This window comes from Sinocyclocheilus grahami, unplaced genomic scaffold (assembly GCF_001515645.1).
Source record: "Sinocyclocheilus grahami isolate Dianchi unplaced genomic scaffold, SAMN03320097.WGS_v1.1 scaffold344.1, whole genome shotgun sequence".
Taxonomy (NCBI): Eukaryota; Metazoa; Chordata; class Actinopteri; order Cypriniformes; family Cyprinidae; genus Sinocyclocheilus; species Sinocyclocheilus grahami.
The window spans coordinates 2,740,850-2,757,493 of record NW_015505523.1 but is presented as its reverse complement, the minus strand read 5'-3'; the positions used below and the strand labels follow the sequence as shown (position 1 = coordinate 2,757,493).

Here is a 16,644-nt window from a genome sequence, read left to right as displayed (position 1 = left end):
TTTCCCAGATGAGTGCGTGTGACAAACCTCTCTCATGTGCCCTTTTAAGTGAGTCACAGTGCCTCAAAGCAGAGTAGGCTGTTTACAGGAGGCTGAGCAGAGAAACTGGGGCTGGAGCGATGTTTTCCATTTTAGGGGACTCCTTAGGGCATTTTTATTGGGTGACACCGGAGAGGGTCTTATTAGAGGGTGGTTATCAAAGGAAAGATTAACACACAAAGTAAGGGCTGAGTCTGTATGTTCTTGTCACAGGGAAGTGTGAAAGTAATTATGTGGAGCTAATTACATCTGCAGAGAGTTCGCTCATCAGGGCGATTGTGCATGGCTGTTGTCTTATCCTTTAATCTCTACATACACCTTCCCAGAACAAAACCTGAGATCAGTAGAGCAGTTTGTGTGTCTGGAGGTGTAACAAAATTCAGTTTGATTATAATTTGATCATTTTCCTCTTTTGCTGCAAGAACAAACCGGGACTAGAGAACAATGAATGGGGCTTTAAGAAACATAACAAAAGAAAATCTGTGTTTTTGTTACTTGATTGACATGTTCAGGAGAACTGTGACAACTGAAAGATGTGCTTTTGTTTGTTATGAGTGAAAATGACCAACCCGCTTTAATAAAAATACAGTAGTACATAGTGAGTTTATAATTTCAAGCCCATTTGAGTCTGTTTTTTTCCCCACTGTCCATTAATTGGCAAATAATTAACTGATTAGTCAATGACCTTTAGGTTAAAGGAATAGTTCACCCAAAAATGAAAATTTGCTGAAAAATTACTCAATCCTCAAACCATCCAAAATATAGTTGTGTTTGTATTTCATTGGAACAGATTTGGAGAAATTTAGCATTGCATCACTTGCTCACCAATGGATCCTCTGCAGTGAATGTGTGTCCTCGGAATGAGTCCAAACAGCTGATATAACATCACAGTATTCCAGATGACTCCAGTCCATCATTTAATATCTTGAAGGAACAAGCTGTGTGTTTGTAATAAGCAAAATCATCATTAAGACTTTTGTAACTTAAAAACATTTGCTTCCAGCTAAAATACGACTCTTCTATCCATAATACTGCTTTCTCCAGTGAAAAGGTCCTCTCATCTGATTTAGGAGAGAAATATGCACAGATCAAGCACCCGTTTAAAAGCAAAAACTGTCCACAACAGTTCTAAACAAATATGTCAGTGGATTTTGATGTGAGAAAACAACAGGGGATGGACCTTTTTTTTTAACTGCAGAGAGCATTATGGGTTATGGATTGGTAGATTGCCTTGATGGATTTGTTTTTAACACTTCACAAGATGACTTATGGATGACGTATGGATAAGGATAACTTGTGGATGCTTTTATCAGCACTCTGATGGCACCCATTCACTGCAGAGGATCCATTGGTGAGCAAGTGATGTACTGCAAAATTTATCCAAATCTGTTCCAATGAAGAAACAAACTCATCTACATCCTGCATGGTGTGAGGGTGAGTACATTTTCTGCAAATGTTCATTTTTTTGTGAAATATTCCTTAAAAAAAATGCCATTGATGATATATTAAACAGCAATTGAAGATATTAAAATTCTTTAAAAATATATATGTTTATAATGTGCTTATTTCCACAATGATGACATTTTAAGCTTTCTTTACACCAGGTATTTTCATCTTGAGTGATCTGATCATAAGTGGTCAGCTGAGACTGAAAACTGTTTACACTTGGTATTAACATGCACTAGGATGAGTCTCCTGTGAGTCACTTGTGATTGGATTTCGAGGGGGTTCAGATGGTCGGTTTCCTTTAAAGAGCCTCTAACCAACTCTTGTTTTAATGCAGTGGCTCTCAACCCTGTTCCTGTAGCCCCTTCCATTTCACACCCAGTGTTGGGGAAAGTTACTTTTAAAAGTAATGCATTACAATATTACGTTACTCCCTAAAAAAAGTAACCAATTACGGTACTTAGTTACTTTTTATGGAAAGTAATGCGTTACATTACTTTTGCGTTACTTTCGCTTTACTTTTTAAATATGAGCAGGGTTTGATTGTTTTTAATATAAGAAGTTCTGTTTATAGCAAATGTAAAAGCCCTTTCACACCAAAAAGTGTAATGAATAAACCTCAGGCTGAAGGAAAAGTAAATTCACGTCTGTACAGTAGAACGCAGGAGAAGAAACACTCTTCAGCAATAAAAAAAACAATGAAGCACAATTGTTAGTTTATCTAAAGTCATTTTTGCTTATTAGTTTGGTTGAACTGGATCATGTCAGCAGCAAAGACATTGGTTAATAAAATGGAATTAGATACATTTGTGTTATTTAACATTGAATTATTGCAGGTTTGTCATATTCTGAGTTTGCATTTCACTGTTTTAATTCATTTTGATGAATACTAAATATATATTTTTTGCGAGTGGGATGAATTAATGCACATTCACATTTAGTCTAGAGCTACAGTAACATCATGTTTACACCACGCCTCTGTACTTCCGATTTCTCCCAATATGGGGACAGGAGACTTGTCAGTCAATAAATGGGAAAACAAAGTACCTGGCATTACTTTTTTGAAAAAGTAAGATATTTTCTTGTAAATTAAAAAAGTAATGCGTTACTTTACTAGTTACTTGAAAGAAGTAATCTGATTACGTAACTCGCGTTACTTGTAATGTGTTACCCCCAACACTGTTCACACCCACAACCATTTCCAGGAACAGGGCTGAGAACCTCTGTTTTAGTGCAATTGCTGATTGACAGAAATAGGTGGTCCTTGTTGTCTGGGATTACATCAGGACAGAGTGATGTCTATACTACAAATGCAATGTGGTCTCATGCATTTCTGAACATATGTTCCTGTATTTAATGCTGCAAACCAGATCAGATGTTTGGATGTTCACTTCATATGTTATTATAGCATTTCTCACTTTTTAAAGCATCAGATAATCTGATAAGAGCAAAGAAAAAACAGCCTTTGTCATCTTTTACTCATGAAATGTATAGAACACATGTAAAGGCTTTATATTCCCATTACTGTGAATCATTATCTATTATCATATTTATAATACTTTGTAAAATATGTGACATGTATGGCAGAAATTGCACACACAGCAGTACAGACTCTTATTTTCTTAGATATGTGCCTGAACTGGTTACTGAAGTTGCCTTGACTCTGAAGAGCTACAGTAACTGTTTAGCACGACTCAAATAGATTCATTTAATCTATTATTCATTGCATCATAGCCAAAGTGATTATTTTCAGGGGTTTTGATGTATGCATGTGGGAGCAGAGCCACAAAGGGAGTTATTGTGAAAAAAACATATGTAGGAGGGTACTGACAATATTTAGTTGGAATAGGACCGGTGTTCTTCTGAGAAAGAAAATTGTTCCCCAAATTACCACATGAAGGAGAGTTTAACCTTCTCTGATAATTGTGGGCTTTAACTGACATGGCAAGACACTGTACAGTGTTATATCGAGAGGAATGGAGTGTTAAGATTAGACCACAGTGGACAGATCGTAGAATACGGTTGCCTATATAGTGATAATTACTTCAGGAATGACAAGTTGAATAGTAGAAGTGCTTATGGGATTATACACCTACAGAAATTAACGCTCACTTATAGGGGTCCCATGATGTAGAGTGTTTATGAAGGGGAATGTGAGCTCATCAGTTACTCACTCTTATGTCGTTTCAGATATATTTTTGAAAAATGTCATACAATGCAAGTCAATGGGTAGATTAGATCCCACTGACTCTTACTGAAAGGATATAAACAATTGAAACATTCCCCAAAATATCTTGTTTGTGTTTAGCAGAAGAAATTCACACGGGTTTGTGGATGAGGGTGAGTAAATGATGACAAAAATGTCATTTTCAAACTATCCCTCTTCAAGCAGTGCTACATTTCAGCCTTCATTTGAAATGCATCACAGTATTTGACAGTAAACAGTTTATCAGAATTGGTGCTTAGATGTTTTCAAATGTAACATCAGCCCACATGAAAATGGCTATACAATATTAATGTTGAAGAATTGCATGCACCTTTTATGTAATGTCGAAGTTGAAGTTGTCAGTTGCGCTGATGAATAGTGAGCTACATGCAGTACGTCGACCTCCCGTTGAAATAGCCAGTCAGTGTCATGTCATGATGGCAATGCGTGTTTCTCCTCATGCCTTTCTAGTTGAATAAAACCCCATCATCACATAATTTTAAACCTGGCAAACGGGCTTTTGTCTATTGTGAATAGGACCGATACATTTTCTCCCATACATTAATTATTTTAAGAATCCGTTTCTGCTTTTGCCATATCACAAGCCTTTATGACAGTCTGTTCTTGGCATTAGTCCCGTGGTCCTCCTTTCAGCATGTATCAGTCCTTTCATCACGCTGACATGCAGTCGGGCCAAATGTCCACAGCATGTCAATCAGGCGGGCTCCAAAGAGACCCATTGAAGCTCTCGTCAGAGCGAGCTCAGGAACAAACACTGTTTTGTGTGTCTTCCCTTTGGAACTCGCATAGACCGCTGAAGAGCTTTTACCTGTGTGGTTGCCTTAATTCGAAGCTTTCTATACAAGTGATGGAAGACTTTAAAGACAGCGAGAGCCTTGATGTGATAGCTAGCCTGAATATCCAAAGAAGATTGCCAAGGATAGCTCACACAGTTAGCTTCATCTGCAAAGCCGTTAGCAAGAACTTCCAGCAATTAGACGCATTTAAAATTAAGCATTGTGAAATATGGATGCTTTTTTGATACCAGTAAACTTCATTGTTGATTATAGATGACAGTTATGGCATTAGCATCATTAGCCGTTAGGAACTGGACGCAGTTCAGAGGGAATGGCACAGACGGGCTGAAGTTAGCTGTGGTGATTTCAGGATATGTGCCTGTGGGGCTACATGCTCCCCGACCTTCACTGGGCTGGAATGATACAGTGATAAAAATGTACCTCATCAGATATATCATCTTGCAAAGACTGAGGCTACAAGCCGCTTAGAGGACACCAGGGACAAAATCTGATTCTGTTAGGTGACAAAAAGAGCCTGCTTGGCTGTAATCTTTTAAATGATCTAGGTATTTTCTCACAGAGTAAAACGCTGGGCCCTAATGCTACAGGATTCGGCGATGAGCTGCCACCTTTTCATCATTTTTAAGTAAAAAGTTCACCCAAAAAATTAACATTTTGACATTAGCTCATTCCCATGCCATTTCAACCCTGTTATAATATTATTTTCTTTGTGAAGCATGCAAGGAAATCTTATGCAGAATGAACAAGCTTCTGTTTTCCATACAATAAAAGTGGATTGTAAATATGATTTTTAGATTATTACGATTTCGCTGAATTTAGATTTTAAAACAGTATTTCAAGACTAGGGATGTAATGATGCACCCTGAGCTGGTTGAAAATCATTAAAAATATGTGCCTAATCAAGTTGGTTGAAATGTTAAAGAATCGTGATACACTTGGGAGTAGGGGTTTATATGAATGTATCGCTTCGTGAATCGTATCGCATCGTGAGTAGAGTGAATTGTTACATCCCTATTCCTTACACATTTAATAAAAAAATTTATATATTACATTTTGCATTTCGGAAAAACAATTACAAACCATTTAGAGCTTTATCAACAACATGTCTCTAGAACAGACCATACAATATGAATATGGGTAAATACGAGTACGTTTATGTGCTTTTTACAGCTCACTGGTAATGTGATGACCATAGCAATTAAGTTGGAAAGATGCTAACTTTGTTTCCGAATGCCCAAAGTAAAGATACAGCGTCATTTTATTTAAAGGGTTCATTGGATGTGACATGCACTTTTACAAGTTGTTTGAACTGAAATGTGTGTTGGCAGTGTGTACACAACCACCCTATAATGATAAAGATCCACCCAGTGTTTTTTTTTTTTATCTCGTTAAATCATTTTCCCTTTCTCATATCAAGCCATTCTCAGATGACATTACACAGACCCAGGCCCCTCCCACGATTGTTGATTGACACTAGCGTTTTACCTTAGACCCACCCTGAGTGAGCTGTCATCAGTCCGCTATTGTTTCACCGCCGGAGCAGATGTAGACAAGAATGGCTCCTAAGCAATTGAGGTGTTTTGTTGTTGGATGTAATAATGAACATAGCAGTCGTCATTTACTACCGACATATGAGCCTCTGAAGACGCAGTGAATTACTTTTGTTTTTAAAGGGAATGCGCCTCCCGATTTACCGAAATGCGTTTGTTCGCGCGAATCATTCGTGATCCAGAGTATAAGTTTCTTTAATGAATCTTTGCAAATCGCCTTTCCTATTAACGTGCTAGTTAGCAAGTTCTGCGGCTAAAGTAAACAGTCTCATGAGAATGGCTCGTCACCCCACGGAAGAGAGGGGCGGGGTCAGCAGAGCTCGTTAGCATTTAAAGGAACATGGACTAAAACAGCTTGCTGAAAACAGAGCTGATTTTGACAGGGTAAAAGGGTGTTGTTTAACACTACCATTGAGAAATTTTAACCAAAGTATGTTATAGACTTTTCATTAAGACCCTAAAGAATCATATCAACTTGTGGAAAATGGGCATCCGATGACCCCTTTAACATTTAAACATTTAAAGGCCAGCCAATGAAATACATGTCCAAACAACTTTAATACATCCAGTGTGTAAAACAATATGATTTAAGCACTTAATCCAGCAGAAATGCAAGCACAATCAGCATATTTCAAAAACTCGTGACAGATGTCATACCGGCTTCTCACAGGGACTGGGTGCCACCTGGCATTTTTCACTTGCTATTTGCATGAAGTCAAACATCTCTGAACTTTTGGCCGTTATCAACGCTTTTTCTGCACAAGCGTGAAGCTCAACTCCCATAGGAATGAAATGCAAATGCTCGCTTGCTCTGCGCCAGTCGACACGCACCGTGAGGGAGGTGGCGGAGAAATCGTGCTTTCTGTGGTTTAGAAATCACTCACATCGTGATTTTATTAAATTGATCAAAAGTGACAGTAAAGACATTTATAATTTTACAAGAAGATTTCTATTTTAAATACATGTGGTTTTTTTCAACATTCTATTTATTAAAATGATTCTGAAAAAAATGATCAAATAATAGTTACCACAAAAACATTAGCAGCACAACTGTTTTCAGCATTGATAATAAAAAAATCTTTCTTGAGCATCAAATCAGCATATTAGAATGATTTGTGAAGGATCATGTGACACTGAAGACTTGAGTAATGGCTGCTAAAAATTCAGCTTTGCCATCACAGGAACAAATAGCATTTTAACATATATTCAAATAAAACAGTTTTTAAATTGTAGTAATATTTCACAATATAACTATTTTACTTACAATTTTGCATAAGATACTTTTTTCAAAACCGGAAAAAAAATCTTACCATCCCAAGACTTTTAATTTAGTTTTAATATTCTTCAGAAGGCATACAACATACTTGTGTAAGAAACCGACCAAAGTTTGTTTATAAATTAAATTAATTACATATTTATAAATAACGGTAAATTCTCGTGTTGCTCACGCAAACTTACTGTAAATACTGTAAAAAAGATACTGGTAAAAAATGTGGAAGCAACTAAACTGGTTTTATTTATAAATGTGATTTATATTATCACTGAATCAAATTGACTACAAGTAATTTATTAAGAATCAGATCAGGTAGAAATAAGGTAACAATTGCCAGTTACACTTTTTAGAGTGTATAGTATGCCTTTAGCAGACTTGGAATATAGTGCATGAGTCATATGGACCACTTATATGGTGCTTTATTTTTGTCCTTTTGGGAGCTTGTCAGTAAAAATAACCATCCACTTGTTTTCTAAGGAAAACATAAGGTGAAGGTTTGGAGTTCTGCCTAAAAGGTCTCTTTTGAATTTCATACAAGAAATATAGGCATATTTCAGAATGGCATGAGGGTGATATGACAAAACTAATGACAAAATTTTAATTTTTGGGTAAACAATCCTTTCATACAGCTACAGTATAATGCATCACAGTCAAAACATCACCAGTACAAATCCGCATCTCTGATTGACCATGGCTGGCATAAATGCCTCCTGTCACCATTTTGGTTTCTCAGCCATGTCACAGGACTGCACATCAGTTCAAATACGCTTTTTTACCTCCTCTGCTCAATAACCAAAGGCAAGGAGAACAGAGGCTGCTGGAACAGATTGATGCAGTGGAGCTCCTCTCATCTTCACTGCAGTGACTGAAGATCAGACGAGATCACTCACACTGGACCCACCTGTCACAAACATCTTTCAGCATCGTGGAGATCACCGCAGGCAGGAAACTTATTTTCTCCTCCCCCCTCCCCCAACTATACATTCATACACACGCTCTCTATACCCCAACACAGAGATTCAAACCCTGATACTCCTTCCAGCCAGCACCGCATTAAAAAAATGATTTGCCGTTTCCCTCCTCCTTTTATCTGCGGTAGGCATGAAGAATGCTGATAAAGAAGATGTGCATGCAGAAATCTTTCCAAATGATTGAGATAAATGCATTGTGTAACCTTGCATCGACTCTTTATCGCCTGTTTTAAAAGATAAACATCTACGAGCGTCAATTTGTCAATCTTCACTATCAGTGCTGTGGAGGGGACAATGAGGGTGATTTATTAAGACTTAAATAGTGCCGACTGTAGTAGATGAGAAGCGGAGAAATCTGTCTGCTATCGGAGTTGTTTTCTGAGGCTGGTTTGAAAGTTTGCTCACTTGAAGGTAAGATTTGGAGCTGAAGTATGTCACAACTGTGGCACATCCCTCATTCACATGCTCAACGCCCCAGGGAACCAACATGTCTGAATGCAAATGGTACAAATCTCCTCTGGAATTATACATTAGCTGGAACGAATGGAAGGTCTTAGCTTGAAAACACTTTGGAATTCTAGCCACTGAGATTGATATTTATGGTTAATGATGAGACTATCATATGGTGTTTTATTACAAATGCGCTGTAATTATATATAAAAACGCCTGCATTATTATTAATGTATGCAATGTGGAAGGGTTTAAAAAAGACAGTGGAGCAGTGAAATGTCCCAGAGGGACATTTTATATAATTACAGAATAAAAGTGAAGGGAATGAGGTAGGATAGAGTTTGGAGTTCAGGTGAAAATGTAGGAAACTCATTACCTGTGTTTCTAGGGTGTTTTGGAGCTTTTCTGCTTGAGGAGACCCAGATTTGACACTATCTGCAACAAAGGACTCGCAAATACATGAAACAGGCCCCCTTCTGGAGTACTGCAATAAAAATCAGTTGCCATGTGCTTCTTAAGCACATGGGGTTTAGCCGGCTGTGAGGGGGCTGGAGCAGAGATGATTGGTAGGTTTGGGAGGTTTCACTGTCATTGTAATTACAAAGAATGCAGGGCAAGACGTATTGAGGTCTTGTTTTTCAGGAGGTGCTTTGGAGGTGATCGTGGCAGAATTTTAGATAACGTATTGACAACCCAGCACTTGCTTTCTTCTGTCATCCCTGGGTATTGATTGTAAATTTGTGCTAATGAGTATTTCACAAGTTTTATATTGTTAATGAGCTGATGTTTTATTCCAGATGTTGTAGTTGCATCAGCACATCTTTTAAGTACTTATTATTTTTAAGACTTACTATCAAGATAAAAGTATAACTATTTATAAGAAAAGTGTGTAAGAAAAATATAAAATTTTGCATGGACCCTAGTTTGAAAACCTCTGCCATACGATATAAGAAAAATTAAATATATTTGTATTTATTTATTACCTACTTTATTGGCAAATTGTATTTCATAATGCAAATCTATTGTTCATTACATTTCTTCTTCTGTACTCTTCTCAGTTTGTTCCCAGTTCTCCAAAGGAGTGTACGCCATCATCGGCCTGTATGACAGGAAGACCATGAACATGCTGATGTCGTTCTGCGGCGCTCTGCATGTGTGCTTCGTCACGCCCAGCTTCCCCATCGATACCAACAACCAGTTTGTGATCCAGCTGAGACCTGAGCTCCAGGACCCTCTCATCGCCCTTGTCGAGCACTTCAAGTGGACCAAATTCGTCTACATGTACAGCTCGGACTCAGGTTTGCTTTTTATCCTGCTAACATGCCGTTTCAAAAGCACAATAACGGAAACTAAATTTATGAGTAGTGCTACCACAGCCTTTTCAGGGTGAGGTAAATATTTCATTATTTGTTTTTTTTTCCCTTTATCTGCATTGCCACTGCAGTTGCAGTCGTGATAAAATGTTGTAATACTCCGTAAGGTTGCTCAGGATGTCACGAAGATGAACTGCAGATAATTTAGTGATTTGTGATTTAGGAGCTTTAGAAGATATTGCTGGCAATGTTTGAAAAACGTGATGATTTGGTGTAATCCTGTTGAGGTGCTCTGCTTGGCTTGGAATAGGGTTATACTTTGACATTTCCAGTGCCTCGGGTGTAGTAATTTTACTTATGGCTCCCTGATTGCCGCAGGATTGTTCTGATAATCTGTTTGAAGTTCACTGAAAGATCTTAATTTGAGTATGGACGAGCACTGGCTGCACAATATTTCTCCTGTGAGTGGAGACACGTGTGTGGCACGCCATCATATTTGCCATATCCAATCATTATCTGACTGTCATTAGAGAATAACTCCAAATCATATACGGATCTCCAGCTAGTGAATTAATTGAACATTTATGCCAATGTTGTGCAAAGTATTTTCTGCACAAAACCTAGTCTTATTTGTTAATCACCCACAATCCAGTTTAACCAGGTGCTAAATGCATTAGAGTTGCGACATATTTTTAAAACGTCATTGTCATTATTTTCAGTGCAAACATGTCTCATTTCTATGTAAATTAGGCACATTATTGATTGCACCCTATACACAAAACTCAGTGCTATAGAACTGTTCAGTCATGAAATCAATTTGTAGACCAACCCGGAAGACTAATTCACCATGGCTTCCCTTGGGAATTTCCTAAAGGGGTTTTAGAATAGCAGTCTTCGATTTGGGAGTAAAATAAGGTCTGTGGTTCAGGTTACTTGAAGAGACTTTAATGTTTTTTTCTACATAAATTATACATGGTCGTACCGCAAAAAAAGCCTCTGTATTAGGACTACAACAATTCCTCAAGCATGTATAGTAAACTCTCATCTTTGTGGTAGTTGTAGTGGTTTGTGACAGTTTTTTGTTTTTGGTAAAAGTTTTTTGTCTTTTGATGAAAATATCCTGTGAATTTAGTCAGTATTTATTAATTTTAGTCAGTTTTACTCATAATACAATAGCATCTAATTTTAGTTATAATGGCACAAAAAAGCCAACGAGAATGTAGAAATTGAAACCAAACATTCCAAGTAGGGCTGTAATGGTATCAGATTTTTACTGCACGATTTTCCTGCCCAGAATAATTCATGATAATGATATTATCATGATATTTATAGAAATTTTGAAAGTGTAATAAAAAAAAGTCTTGCCTTGAAGTCTTGAGACATGTTTTTTTAAAAATTGAACTTGCATTAGTTTGTGCCAGACTCAAGTGCACCTGTGATAGAAGTCCCTATAGAAAATGTGCAAAATATATATTCTGTTCGAATGGCTTGGTTTTAGTTTTGATGTAAACAAGATCTTCACTGCATTGATGTTCTCTTTTTCCACAATAGTTTGAATGAACAATGCAGCAGCGCCACATCTAGTGGTTTCAACTGGAAATGCTAACTAAAGCATTAAAATGTAATGATACATTGTCTTCACATCTTGTGTGCTCCTGATAAGGCTGCCTTAACGTACACCTAAAATTCGAATGCAATGTTTTTGCATTTGAATGTGGATTTTTATTTTAAATTCGATGAATATTTGAAAATCAATTTTTTTTGACAGCCGTACTGTAGCCTACAAAGGCGTAGAAAAAGACCATGCTTTTGATAGGTACTTTCTGCAGACGGAATCCAAAAAAAATTCCACATTGGCGAGCAAACTTTTTTCGGGTCCAGAGTGTCCCGTTTCATTTGTCATCTCCGATGACAAGATTTTGTGTGGCAATATTAGCTACACATCTCTCTGCATTGTCGCTGTCTTTCTTGTCTTATGACAGATGGTAACCGCGTTACCGCCACCTACTGTGCTGGAGTATCAAGATTACTCCAGATAGTTTCTGGCACTGGATTATTTACAGCATTATAATATGTGTAGTATTAATATATCAGAATAATTTTTATTTAATTATATTGATATATTTAATTTTTAAAACAATGACATTGTTATCGTTAGTAACAACATTTTGTGACAACCCTAATTCCAGTATTCTATGGATCCATTTAAACGTATTAAAATATAACAAAACATGTGAAAGCCCAACCTACTGAAGTGGTCTTGTCAAATAATGTTAAGCACAGACTTAACTCTTAAAGTAAAACCACTAATCTAAAAACCCATATGAAGTTACCAAGGTAACTTATGGCAGGTAAATGCAAATTCTTATCTCAGTTTTAAGACTACAAACTGAACAGCTCTGTTTGTCTGGTGAAATGAACTGCATATCATTACCGCTCACAGAAAGCAGTTGGTAAACAGAACTTGATTTAAAAGAGGTATCCGTGTACATTGTCTATAGATTATAGCAGGATTTACTCATCACATGCTGTAATGGAGAAGATCATCATAAGAAGCCATATATCCAGATGCGTGGTGTTGTTGAGCATTTTAAAGAGTTGATTCAGGCGTCTGGATTGCAGTGGTGGAGAGATGCTGCACAGTGATGTACAGATTTTGTGGCAGCATTTGTGCTGTTACCTGATTTGCATAATTCCTTTAGTGAATCGGCGCTAAAACAACACCGAGAGCATGTGCAAATAACAAATAACAGCACTGTCAACAGGCATCATTCATTCTTTGTGACCCCCCCCCACCATGTTACACAATATTACATTTGTCTACACCCCTCCCCCCCACTATTGATTATACAAAGTTAAGGGAAATTAAAACCTCAGTCAAGAAACCCACATTATTGATTCACATATCATGCAGATGTGAGCCAGTGCTGAACTAGGAACACAAGGTCACGGAGTGTTTCATCCACACTCCGATACAACAACTACATCTAGAAGCCCCCACTGCTCTTCTGTTGCCTGGATACAAGAGTACTCAGTCTCTAGGTTATTTTAAACCTTTTAAGTAACTCCTATGTTTGTGTATTTTACGTGTTTGTGTGTGTGTGTGTGTGAGAGAGAGAGAAGAGAGATGTTCATGTCATATCATGTAGCACATTAAACCCAGAGCTCACAGGTAAAGCAAGAACATGGCAGATGTAATCATAACTTTATCTATGCTGACACTAAATCTGTCAGAATGTTTGTTTGTTTCCTTGTGTTAATTAAATTGTATACAGTATGCTGATTAATTATATGCACAGTGTATCGTTAACATATCGGTGGCTGATATTAGACATTTTACATTTTTACTATTTCAGTTTTTCAGTATGTGCATGCTCATTTCCCTATTTTCACATTTAGGTTATGTTTGCCATCATCTAACGCTCACTGAAAGTTAATTTATTATCACTGTTAAATGTAATCTCAAAATGAATATCCGTTTTTCGTACTGTATATTGTGGTGATGCCTAAATTTACTTAAGACTGATTTTAGTTTAGTGATTTATTTCTAATTTATTTAGGCAAAATAGTATAGAATTTTAATATCATCCAGTTATTGGTTATTCGCCATAACATAAATAATTATTAGCTTATCGTTATTGATTGAAATTTTTATATTGGGGATTCCTATTTCTGTCCTATTTTTAATATCCATATCCATCAGTATTTGTCCAATGCTCGTACTAGGGCTGCCACTAATGATTATTTTTATTTTTATTAATCTATCGACTAATTTATCGATTAATCTAAACGATTAATTTCCCACCAAAAAATCTTCAATTTTAAAGAACATTTTATTAAACTTGCAACTTTGCCATTCAGTAGTGTACCATAAAGTATAAATGTAAACAAGCCATTGATGAAATGTAAAACTAAAAGAGTAAAAATGTAAACAAACCTAATAAAAATGAAATAAAAAGAAAATAATTACAAAAGTCAGAGAAAGTCAGCATGTTCTTAATGTCAATATATCCACATGTTCTGGGCTTCTGTTCATTACAGCTGTGAGTGCAACTACAAAGGGGAAAAAAGATGTTTCAATTAACCCCAACAGTTAGGTCTTCACATTAAATAAATACAATGTTTAGAGCCCACTAGAATCAAGTATTAAAATGTTATTATTAAAAGTTTATTATTATTAAAAATTAAGTATTAAAAGTACTCTTAGAAATGTGTAAACGACAGATTTAAACGGACATCTCCAGCATGATGAAAAAAATGAACAGAGGACTTCGGTAGTGAAACTCCAAAAGAAATCCAAATTTTTATTAAATCTTTTTTTAAAGCAAAAGTAAAGTGCAGCATAGAGTGCAAGAAGCAAGTGTCCATCTCATAGTCCAAATCACTGAAATCAAAGTTCAGTATTATAGTGTAAGAATGACAACATGTCCACGTGTTCTGGTCTACTAATAATAAAATATTATAATTTATAATTCATTTTTGTGGTAATATAAATAGATGTAGGTTAAGTGAACAATAGCCTTTAAATTTACTTAAAATACATATATAATGGCAATGAGGCAATAATAATTCAAATAAAGTATCAAAAGCAAGAAATCATATGGTTTTATTGAACAAAATTGTTAAAATACTGTATAATGTAATGGAGCCACTGATCTATATATAATTATAATATAATCTCTATTATAGATCAGTGAATAGAGCTAATGTACATAACGCATTACAACAAAGGCCTGCAGGGGGCGCCAACGGCCTGACGATTGTTTTTACACATTACTGTGCGATCTAATACTTGTTTAATATTGACCAAGCATAATTTAATTAAAATGTCCACTTAATCTTTAATATTTGGCCATTTCTTTATGACAAAAATGCTATAGCCACTGTAATTTAATGAATTATGTGGACATCAAAACGTGTAAACTCAGAGTGAGGGTTTGAGCTTTTATTTTGAAACCGCGAGATGATGTATTCTCCTGTGTTTGCGTGGATTTATAAATTATTTACCTTACAAATCTGATGAAATGGCGCACGTTGCGTTACCAGATGAACGTTATAATAAACCCAAACTCACAACAACATGCACCGATGGAGTTTGAGATGATCCACACATGTAAATGATAACGGTTCCCGTGGAACAGCATTTACTGTGAACGGAGCCGCTGTGAGACATACGTAACTTACACACCTATAACTGCATCACATATAATTATTTAATTAAATTGTAGCGTTTGTGAATTCACAGTTATGCTTAATTATGATTTTTAAACCGGTTTAAAATATCATGAGGCCTTGGAAAACTGTCTAATATTGTGTTTAATGGATTCTCGTCCATGCGCCACTTCTGGTATTTTGCCGGTTAGTCGACACAGGCAAAATGAAGTCGAACATTTTTTAAAAATCGACTAGTCGAATAGAATCGACGAATCGCAACAGCCCTAGCTCTTACATCACTGTTTTATCATCTTACATCATGAGGGATCTTTTTTATTGTTTAGGTTGACATGTTTGTCTAGATTTGTTTATTTATTTTTACTGCAGTGCTGCAATTTATGTGCTGCATATTTATATTAAAGCAAAATCTCTTGCTAAAAATAGCCAAACCTTTAGAAATGCTTCAAATCCTGTTGCAGATGGGTCTAGCGTCATCTGTAAATATGCAGTTTTCATACTGTACATTATTATGTTGTGATGCCTCTCGATTTTAGTTTTTAGTGATTTATTTCTAATTTATTTAGTCAAAATAGTATAAAATTTTAATATCGGCCATTTATTGTTTATTCGTCTTAAAGGGATAGTTCACCCAAAAATGAAAATTCATTAAAGGTCCCATATTGTACACCTTCCTGGAGTTTTATTTTAGGTTTTGATGTCCTTAAGAATATATATTTGCAGTATAAGTACCAAAAACCATCTCAATATATTTTTACAGCTCCTTTCTCAGGAGCTCTGCTGAGAACAGGTCGATTTTGGCCAGTCTAATTAATATTCATGAGCCTCTCTTCTGATTGGCCTGTTGTTTTCTGAGTGACACACAGCCAGGCCAACCACAGATAACTAGGGTCAGCCGACGTCACAGCGCTAGCTGGAGGCAGCAAAACAAAGGGGAAACTGGAGGCGGCCCATTCAAACCAGCGCAGATTCGGCTACATAAGGAGCTTAAAATATCATCTTGTTGTGATGTTGGGTGCCAGAATCGATGTAATACAGCCTCAAATTAGAAATTTGCAGTGACGGCACTACACCGGGGGCTAGGGGGGGGGGCTATAGCCCATCAGAATTTTTAATAGCCCTGGTTTAGCCCCATTTCTTTATGAAGTAACTCTGACGTCATCAATATCATTTATTTTCTTAGCACCCCCACATATTGGTCTAGCCCCCCCTTAGCACCGGTAGAGAAAAATTCTGGCGCCGTGCCTGGAAATTTGATCGCATATATGTTGCCACTGCCAGACAAAAAAAACGACGACAGCTGTGGCTAAACGCGATAAAACGAGCAGACTGGACAGAAACGATCGTCAAAAATGCTCGCGTTTGCAGCGCACACTTCTTATCAGAAAAGGTTCAATAAAGTATTG

At 36.6% G+C, this 16,644-nt stretch overlaps 1 protein-coding gene across 3 annotated transcripts in view; it reads left to right on the top strand.

The window, feature by feature from the left end:
• Positions 1 to 16,644, top strand: part of gria1b (glutamate receptor, ionotropic, AMPA 1b) — a 63,962-nt gene that overhangs the window by 1,905 nt on the left and 45,413 nt on the right. For all 3 annotated transcript variants that reach the window (XM_016228835.1, XM_016228834.1, XM_016228836.1), the window contains exon 3: positions 9,812 to 10,051. In XM_016228835.1, coding sequence (XP_016084321.1) covers positions 9,812 to 10,051 — 240 coding nt within the window. The remainder of the gene's footprint in view (positions 1 to 9,811; positions 10,052 to 16,644) is intronic.